Source organism: Marmota marmota, unplaced genomic scaffold (assembly GCF_001458135.2).
Source record: "Marmota marmota marmota unplaced genomic scaffold, marMar, whole genome shotgun sequence".
Classification (NCBI taxonomy): Eukaryota; Metazoa; Chordata; class Mammalia; order Rodentia; family Sciuridae; genus Marmota; species Marmota marmota.
Genome location: NW_025999960.1, coordinates 21271035 through 21281625, shown reverse-complemented (window position 1 = coordinate 21281625; position 10591 = coordinate 21271035). Strand labels below are relative to the sequence as shown.

The following is a 10591-nucleotide window of genomic DNA, read 5'->3' as shown; positions in this document are numbered from 1 at the left end:
GATAGCCTCTTCAACAAATGATGCTAGGAAAACTGGAAATCCACATGCAAAAAAATGAAATTAAACCCCTATCTCTCACCATGCACAAAAATCAACTCAAAATGGATCAAGGACTTAGGTATACAACCAGAGACCCCATGTCTAATAGAAGAAAATGTAGGCCCTAATCTCCATCATGTGGGATTAGGCACCAACTTCCTTGATAAGAGTCCTGTGGCACAAGAATTAAAATCAAGAGTCAATGAATGGGATGGACTCAAACTAAAAAGTTTCTTTTCATAAAAGAAACAATCTGTGAGGTGAATAGAGAGCCTACATCTTGGGAGAAAATCTTTACCCCTCACACATCTGATAGAGCACTAATCTCTAGAGTATATAAAGAACTCAAAAAGCTGAACAGGAAAAAACCAAATTTCCCAATCAATAAATGGGCCAAGGGCCAGAAAAGACAATTCTCAGAAGATGATGTACAAGCAATAAATGAATATATGAAAAAATGTTCATCATCACTAGCAATTAGAGAAATGTAAATCAAAACTACTCTAAGATTTCATCTCACTCCAGTCAGAATGGCAGCTATTATGCATACAGACAACAATAAGTGTTGGTGAGGATGTGGGGAAAAAGGTACATTCATACACTGCTGGTGGAAGTGCAAATTGTTGCAGCCAATAAGGAAAGCAGTATGGAGATTCCTTGGAAAATAGGGAAGGAACCACTGTTTACCCCAGCTATCCTTCTCCTCAATCTATACCCTAAGGACTTAAAAAGAGCATACGACAGGGATACATACCCATCAATGTTTATAGCAGTACAATTCACCATAGTTAAACTGTGGAAGCAACCTAGATGCCCTTCAATAGATGAATGGATTAAAAATGTGGGATATATACACAATGCAATATTACAAAAAAGAGAATAAAATCATAAAATTTGCAGGTAAATGGATGGAGTTAGAGAAGATAATGCTAAGTGAAGTTAGCCAATCCTAAAAACCCAAATGCTGAATGTTTTCTTTGATATAAGGAGGCAGATTCATAGTTGGATAGGGAACAGGGGCATGGGAGGAAGAGACGAACTCTAGATAGGGCAGAAGGGTTGAATGGGAAGGGAGAATGCATGGACTTATAAATGATGGTGGAATGTGAGGAACATTATTATCCAAAGTACAGGTATGAAGACATGAATAGGTGTGAATATACTATGTATACAACCAGAGATATGAAAAATTGTGTACGATATGTGTAACAACAACTGTAATGCATTCTGCTGTCATATATAAATAAAAAAAAATATTAGAATTGGGAAAATCTATCAACACAATTACTAAATCCCAAATATGTGGTGAATGCATTGATTCTGTTTTTGTTTTGCAGGTTCTTTTCAAATTTTCAATTATGTGAAGTCCTTTAGTTGCCTGGAAGTAGGTTTTATTTTTGAGAACACTTATCCTGAAACTCTTTCCTTGCAAGGAAAGGAATGATGTAAAATGTCAAAGATACATATTTAGAGATCCACAATCTTTTCAGTACACTTAGAATGCTTTTACACTAGCAAATTCCTTTACTTATTTAAGAACAATGCAATTCTTTTGACTGAGTCCTTGAAGGCCTGTTTTACTTGCTTGTTCCTCAGTGTGTAAATGAAGGGGTTCAACATGGGACTGATAGACGTAACAAGGACTGTCACCCCCTTGTTAATAGACACTGAGTCTTTTGCTGAAGGCTTAACATAGATGAAGATACAGCTCCCATAGGTTATGGAAACTACAATCATATGGGAAGAACAGGTAGAAAATGCCCTTTTCCTTTGTTGGGCAGAAGGGAATTGCAGAATAGTCTTAATGATGTATACATAGGATAGAACGACACATATGAGAGTCATGATAAAAGTTAACACAGCACAAATTATAACCATCTGCTCAATGAGCCATGTTTCTGTGCATGAGATTGTTAGGATGGGTTCTGCATCACAGACAAAATGGTCAATAACATTAGAGTTGCAGAATTCCAGATTCAGGCCCAGGCTAAGTGGTGGGAGTATGACCAACAAAGCAGCTGTCCAGCAACAAAGGATGAGTCTTCTGCAGACCCTGGTGTTCATGATGGTCACATAGTGTAGGGGTTTGCAGATAGCTATGTATCGGTCATAGGACATGGTGGCGAGGAGAAAAAATTCTGTTACAACAAAGAGATCAGTGAAAAATATCTGAATGGCACAACTGTTATATGTGATGGTCTTATCCCCTGTTGATAAGCTGTACAAGTATCTGGGAATACAAGCAGTTGTGAATGAGATTTCTAAGAAGGAGAAGTTTTGTAGGAAAAAGTACATGGCAGTTTTGAGGTGTGCATCCAGGAAGGTGAGGGAGATGATTGCCAGGTTCCCAGTTATACTCAGCATGTAGGTGAGAAAGAGAAAGATGAAAATCAAGACCTTCAGTTGTGGGTCATCTGTCAGTCCCAGCAGGATAAATGTTGTTATTGTGTGATTTCTCATATGTGCATCCTGACTTCTATTTAATTTGCATTTAAAATTCAGAGATGTTTGTGTAGGATAGTAATTCACAGAGGAAGAACCTGGAAAACCCATTCACATGTGTTTAAATATTTTGTTTATAAATATTGTCATTCAATGGTAGCATAGGTTCTATAATCATACATTTTTGGTCATTTCAGGGTAGATTATAAAAATCGAACTGCATTATTTATACCAATTCCAAAATGTTATGGTTGCTTCTTATTATTGCATTCGGTTCCTATTTTTATTTTACCTGCATCTCAGATTTAATTTTCCCAAGCAGATTTGACTACTAGTGTTTTCTGAGATTGAGAGATTTTCCTTATTCATACTGTGAACCCTAAAGCTGAACCTTAAACTTTCTTTTTCATATTTATGTTTCGTTAAAGTCTTGTTATTAATACAATTATATCAAACAGACAGTTAATTATACAGGCTCTCATTTTGTGGCTGAGGATGTCAAGTACACTTGTGTTTTGTTTAAACAACTACTTCCTTACTTATTCCCCTGATTTTTCCACATTATTTTCTATTTAAAATACTCCTTTACTATTGCGGTACATAAGAAAGAGTATTTTGAGGATGAATTTATTGTATAGGGTGATAGTATATGTTAGGTATGTAATGTATACCTGATAAAAATCACAATTTTTATTTTTTTAATGTCTATAAGTGTGAAGCACAGCCCAAAATACTGTATTAGTATCCCAAAGTACAAAATATATCAGGTTTAAACTATTACATATTTCTTCAAGCATGATTTAATTTCACTGTGACTCAGTTTGTTAGTGTAAAATGGAAAATAAAATATTTCTCTTCATACATATACTATGTGATAGTATATTATATAAAATATTTTAAAAAGTACATGTCTAATAATGAGTAATAAATATAATTTAACTACTCCAGTACCCTGGTTCATAATAATTTTTCTTTTGTAGGTTACCATACATTCAATCATTATTATGCTGAAATCATGTTTTGCCCCCATGTTTTTAAATATATGAATTACATGATAGTTTTTCAAATACCTCCCTTTTTCTGTTGAAATTTGGGAAATTTCTAAGTATAATGTTATAATGTGTGTTTTCTTTATTTGCTTTTCCTAATTTTGAGACAGGGTCTAACAAATTGCCCAGGCTGGACTTGAACTTGTGATCCTCCTATCCCAGCCTCTCCAGTCACTGAGATTATAGGAATGTGCCACCCTTCCCAGCTCAGAAGTGTATTCAACCACACAGTATTTCTAGTAGCCTCTGTTAACTTGCTGATTGTTACATACATATTGAACCTGTCAGTTTTTTGATTTGTCATTTTTAGACTTTTATTTTCTTGCTGCTGTCTCTTATGTTGATAGTTCTTAGTGCTTCATTATTTCTTCCTGATGGATTATTTTCCTGAATTTCTCAGCTCTAAAAATTTATTGCTCTTTATGATCTCAATCATATAATTAGAGGTACCCCAAACAGGACCAAAGTGAAAATCATGATTTTCACACCCTTTTTTGCTTCTTACCTTGTATTCTTTATAATCAAATTAGTATGCTCAAATTATTAAAGCTTTACTACAGACTAGACATTGAAATACACACTTCACATGGATTATCTGGAGTAATCTTCTCTTCAATGCTCTGTATTTCTCCATTTTATCTCTGTCCCACAGTATCCAATTTTACTGGAAATGTGAATATAAAGCCATTAGTTTCTAGTTTTTAGTTTCAGAAATTCTTGTTGGAGATGTTACTACTTTTCACATGACACAAATTCTGCTACCTTTTTTATTGTTGCCTAATATAATCTTATAAATATCTATACAATACACAAGATTAAAGCACTCTAAAAATACTGTTTAGTTAATACCACATTAATTTACATTTCTAGATTTTAATAAAATCAGGAAAGATTTATTTATTAGAGTCACATATGACCCAATTCTCAAAAAAAGAAAATGAAACATATGACAGAATTTATTATACTTACCCTTCTGGCAATTAATTATAAACTTCCTCTATTAGTTGTTTACATGTATTTTTACAAAAACAACTTGAAAATGTTGAGAATAAACTTGATAATTTTTAGCCACTACTGATTGAATTTGGTCTCTTCCACACTAACACTATCCTGGGAATATGTGATTTTCTTGGATTTTCTCTTTTATCAATTGTACCAACTTTCTCCAATAGATACAGTTCTATCATAAGCCCAGGAAATTATTTTTTTATTTTTAAGTATCACTGAAAAGTTTGTTCAAGGGAACTCTTGTTACCTTTAGAATAATTGATGTTCAGAACTCTTTTGCTCAGAGAAAGTGTTTTCCAATCTGAAGCTAGATATTTATTTTATTTGCCAAATCTACAACAAAGGTAATGAACACAAAAGTCCTCTGTGACCCAGATTCAAAAAGCACTAATGAATCATTTGTGTAATGAACTTGGGGAAAAACAATCAAACCTACCGTAGTAACAATGGGAACATGGACTTTAGAGACAAGAGAAAGCATGTGGATCATTAAAAGAGACTTAGGACAACTTTAAGAATCTCATTGAAAACAAAACCTAGTCCAGTTTCTTTTAATTAATTGTTAGCCCACAAGGTAGCTAAAAGATCTCTTTTTCTGCTTTACCAATTTTTATGCAAAAAAAACAAAGATTTTAAAATATTACTCAGCTTTACTTTCTCAGAATGTTATTCTGATTACACAAAACATAAAAATTCTTCAGTCAAAACAAATAAATAATTTCAGCAAACATACTTATGTTCAACTGTGAGCATTCTAAAAGAAAGCAGAAATGTCAATTTCTTTTTATGCTCTAACATATCTGATATTTTTAATTATGTTAAAATCTAGTACTCCAGCATTTCTGTGACTTCAAATCCACTGAAAGGTCTTCACAACATGAAATTTATTCTTTCATAAAATTGATTTTATAATTCCCCCAGGAGTAGAAATATAATAGAAGGCATGAAAATATTATTAATCAAATTTCTTATAATACCACTAAGTATAAGAATATTTTTAAAGCTAACACACAATAAATATATTTTTATTAGTATTAATTTGACAAACCATAATTGTATGTAGTTATGGCATGCAATATGTTTTGATATAGGTGTACAATGATTTCTGATCAAAGTATGCTAAATAGTGTATCCATTGAAGGGTTATGGAAAATGATATTTCTACAAGACAGCACCCCTTAAATAAAATACGGGATAGTGTGGCTCCGGTGGAGGGAGCGAAATTAGCCAAACGTTAAGAATAGGCCTTGATGAAAAAGGAAACTTTCATCCTTTCCAGGTTTATCACCATCATCTCCACCAAAAGTAAACCTTCACCCCTTCCCAACCACAATGGGTCCTGAAGGAAGGAGACAAATACCAAAATGCTGGGCCCTGGACTTTCACCCTTTCGCATTGCAGTGAGTCTTGGAAAGAGAAAAGCAAATAGTGAAGCTCTAGGTAAGCTCTAGGTGCGTTCCAGGGATAAGCAGTGAATAATTGAGTTGGGAGCTTTTCCCAGTGACAAGAAGTTTAAACCTTTTTACAAATGCCTTCCCCAGTTCAAATTTCAACCTGCACAACTAGGTCCCTGACTGTCCAAACTGCACATCTGCAGTCTCCATTGATTAAGTCACCCTCATTTTAAACTATAAAACCCAAACTTCCGTAACACAGAGGGCCATTACGTGAACTCAGAAAATGAGCCCTTCTGAGCCTGATCAATGGACTTTGCTGCAGAATAGAGGAAAGCTTGCTGATGCAAGCTTTGCTTCCTGTCTCCTGCCTCCGTCATTTGGTGGCCATGTGCTTCCATCCATCACCTCCCATGTTTTCGTGCTTAGAGATTTGAACTTATTTTCAACTCTTTTGTAATATACAATATACTGTTATTCAACATATTCACCCTGATATACAACAGATCTCCTAACTGAAACTCTGTGTTCTTTGACCAGTAAGAGAAGAAAGTATATTTGCTGTTTCAGGCTGGGAAGAAATGTGGAAAGAGATAGATGAAAAGTGATGGCTGAGGATAAGATGGTTCCTTTTGGAATGAAAGAAATGTTCCAAAGTTAGATTATGATGAGGTATGCACAACTTTGTAAATATAACAAAATAATTTGATTCTATAGTTAATTGTACAATTATAATCTATACTTCATATAGTTATATGTATATAAGTCACATATTAATAAAGGTGTGTTTATTATTTTTTACTATGTATATTTAAGGTGTACTCTATGGTATTTGATTTACTAATACAGCTGTTTTCTTAAAAAATGGATTAAGTGCTTCAATCAAAAGGAAATGACTGAAGTAGGGTGAGTTGGTAAAAATCTCATGGCTAGTAGGAATGATGACAGGATCTGTGTTAGGGTGTGTAAACATGTCAAGATGGTGCCTGGCATTTTGCCAGAGTGGGTGGTTTGTGAAGTAACGCCAGCGAGCCATTAAGTGTGGAGATTCCTTATTGGTTGACTGCTGTATCTAGTTTATGTTAATTAAGATAAGCTGTGTGTGATGTATATATACCCCTCCTGTCCTACAATAAACAGCTCCCACTCCTTCTGTATCAATGTACACAAGTTGCTTGTCACACCCTGGTTATTTTGCTGCAGCCGGACTGCGGCAGAATGTATCACTTGTATACATTGTGAACTATCTGTTGGTACAGCAAATTGTGGTAGTGCTGGCATATCTTTGCTGATGGTGTCACTGGTGATACAATTTTTCCAAAGGAGCCATCAATTGGCTTAGTGTCATGGCATTTCTGTATCCTCCTCCCTTCTGCTAGTGATGGTCTAAAATTTGGGGGCGAACAGAGGTGAGGCAAAGAACCTCACCCCCCCACTGGTGCATACGCCTATCCACAAGTATGGCTGTATGCTGGATGGTAGTCAGTGATGGGTATGATCCAATTGCAGTGGTACCAACCTAAGACAGGAGGCTGACGCCTAGATGTCAACTCATCCGATGACAGTTAAGGACCATATGTTGAATTGGACAACCTAACAGGCATGGTCACTAAGCCACATTGCTTGTTGTTCAATTAAACAGAAGGGGGGAGATACTGAGAGCCATAGCCAAATAGGAAAGACGCATGGCATTTTTGGTTGAAAGGTGACCACAGCAAGCCATTGAGATGATAATGATTATGTTAAGATGTTCATTCAATTGGAGATTACACCCCTGCTGTCCGCCTCAGCCTGCTACTTTGGAGCTCTCCTGGGACTCCCGGAGAGTTCCCATTGGTTAGGGAAGTGTGGTAGGAGGGAATTCCAGAGGAGGGAGTGCCTGTTGGCCTGTTGGTGTAGTGTGTCCCGGGAGAAGGCCGTGTGCATGGCATTCGCGGGAGTTTTGGAAATAAAGTTTGTTCCTGCTTGAGTGGCTCGTGATTTTGTGCCCAGCCAGACTGCGGCATTTGGCGGACCTTGCGGGGAACGCCTGAAGCTCGGAGGTAAGTGAAATTGCTCACCCCTGAGGGAAGGCAAGAGAATGGGTGACCATTTCAAAAAACAATGTGTTCTTGTTTTGATTTATTTTGTTTTTGTTTCAAGCTGCCTATCCCTAGAACTTTCTCAGGCAAACTGGGAAAAATGGTTGGCTCAAGGTTTGAAGTTGTTCGGCCCTAGGAAGAGAAAATTGATACAATTTTTTGTTCCGTTTTTGTTTCATTGTGTTTCGGTTTTGTTTTGGGTTATCTTATTGGGTTGCGTTATCTTTATAGTAGATTAGAAATTAGTAAAAAACAAACTGAAAGAGTGTTAAGTAAATTGTTAGAGGTTCAGATCATGGAGAAAGACATTTTAGATCAAGCAAAAGAGAAGGTCTCTCGAGCTAGTCAGAGAGAAGAAGAAAATTTAAAGGAAAAGGGGCTATTAGGGAAAAAGCTACAACAGGAGGCTGCTACTAACACCGTTCTATCACCAGAGGGCGTAATTCAACCAACAGCTCCACCTATAGAGACAGCTGAGTGGCCCTCAACCCCAGTAGTTGATAGATGGGATCCTGAGACAGGACCTCAAAGATTAGCATGCCCTGTACTTGAGCAGGCAGGAGGGCAGCGAATACACCATCCTTTAGATTTCAAAACAGTGAAGCAGTTAAAGGAGGCTGTAACAACCTATGTTCCCCAAGCACCTTTCACTGAAAGCATGGTTGAATCCATTATCAACTTGGACATGACGCCAGCAGATTGGGCTACCATGTGTAAATCTGTGCTAAATGGAGGATAATATTTGTTATGGAAGGTTGCCAATGAGGAATTTTGCACGGAGACAGCTAGGCGAAATGCATCAGCTGGTTACCCTCAAAGAAATCTAGATATGTTGTTAGGAAAAGGACCTTATGAGGGTCAATGGCAACAAATTGAACCTGATCCTGCTATATATGCACAAATTGCTATAGACGCAGTTCGGGCATGGAAGACTTTACAAGGATATGGAGATTTACAAGGTCAATTATCTAAGGTAATACAGAGAGCTAATGAACCTTATGCTGAATTTGTAGATAGGCTTATTCAAACAGCTTCCAGACTTTTGGGGGATACAGAAGAAGCAATGCCATTAATAAAACAACTGGCTTATGAGCAAGCAAATTGTTGGTGCAGAGAGGTCATTAGACCATGGAAACATGGAGTTTTAAACACATATATTAAATTATGTAGAGACATTAATGAGCAAGGGCAAGTCTTGGCAGCTGCAGTACAACAGGCTTTAGATGCCAGGCCAAAAACATGCTACAATTGTGATCAAACAGGACATTTTAAAAGGAATTGCCTCATAGGAGAAGGGTTTAACAAAACTAGGTATCAAAGGAGTAGAATACCGGGTATTTGCCCATGATGCCATAGAGGGAGACATTGGGCTAATGAATGCCATTCTCAAACCACCATAGAGGGTACTCTGTTATCAAAAAATGGACAAGGACCAGGTGTTTACCCATGATATCATGGAGAAAGACATCAGGCTCCATTGCCAAAAAACGGACTGGGGGGCCCAATGCTCTGGGGCCCAAAACCACAAATATACGGGGCAATGGAGGAACCCAGAAATACCATCAGGGTAGTTCCCAGGACACATTATCCATTAAATCCCTCATCAGACAAACCAGAGGGAGCAGAGCGCAGGGTTGGACATCTGCACCTCCACCAGAGCAGTACTAAATCCAGAGATGGGAGTTCAAATCATTCCCACAGGAGTAAAAGGACCTCTTCCCCAAGGAACAGTAGGCTTATTATTGGGATGCAGTTCTTCTACGCTAAAAGGACTTATGATAAGTCCTGGGGTAATTGATCCCAATTATGTAGGTGAAATAAAAATTATAGCTAGTTCTCCAAGAGGTATATCAGTAATTTCACCAGGAGATAGAATAGCACACTTATTAATAATACCCACCCTGCTTGATAAATTTTCCAGTCGTACTGTAGAGAGAGGTTCCAGGGGATTAGGCTCCACATGTATAGATTGGGCTATGCTGTCTTTAAATTTAGATTCTCGCACCATGCTAAAACTAAATATTCAAGGACATGAATTTAATGGGCCACTGGATACAGGTGCAGACCTTAGCATCATATCTCCTCAAGAATGGCCAAAACATTGGCCGTTACAACAAGCCACTCAAACGCTTCGAGGCCTAGGAGTGGCGGCTAATCCCCATAGAAGTGCAATGGTATTAGATTGGAAGGATCCTGAAGGATGTGAAGGAACTATAGAGCCATATGTATTGGATCATCTTCCTATAAATTTATGGAGACGAGATGTCCTAGATCAATTAGGTTTGACATTAACAAATAACATCAATCCTAACGTGCCCACTAGTAGGGCTAGACAGGGTTTTAGGAAAGAAAAATGTTTAGGAGAACAAGAACAAGGTATAGCAGCACCAATTAAAATAGTTCAAGAAATAAATAGACATGGATTGGGTTTTCAGAAGGGGCCACTGAGACAATAAAAATTCCTTGGAAAACAGAAAGACCAGTATGGGTTCCTCAGTGGCCCCTGACTAAAGAAAAGATACAAGAAGCCCATGACCTGGTCAAACAACAATTAATGGAGGGACATATACAACCTTCC

General features: G+C 37.2%; 1 protein-coding gene across 1 annotated transcript; it reads right to left on the bottom strand.

Moving 5' to 3' along the window:
- Positions 1-1563: 1563 nt before the first annotated feature.
- LOC107148911 (olfactory receptor 6C2-like) lies at positions 1564-2499 on the bottom strand. Its single transcript, XM_015493636.1, has one exon. It carries the CDS (start codon positions 2497-2499, stop codon positions 1564-1566), a length of 936 nt encoding a protein of 311 aa, XP_015349122.1.
- Positions 2500-10591: the final 8092 nt, after the last annotated feature.

What these genes read in the sequence shown, in the direction of transcription:
- LOC107148911 (XM_015493636.1), bottom strand. Translation starts at nt 2,499, where the DNA reads ATGAGAAATCACACAATAACAACATTTATCCTGCTGGGACTGACAGAT.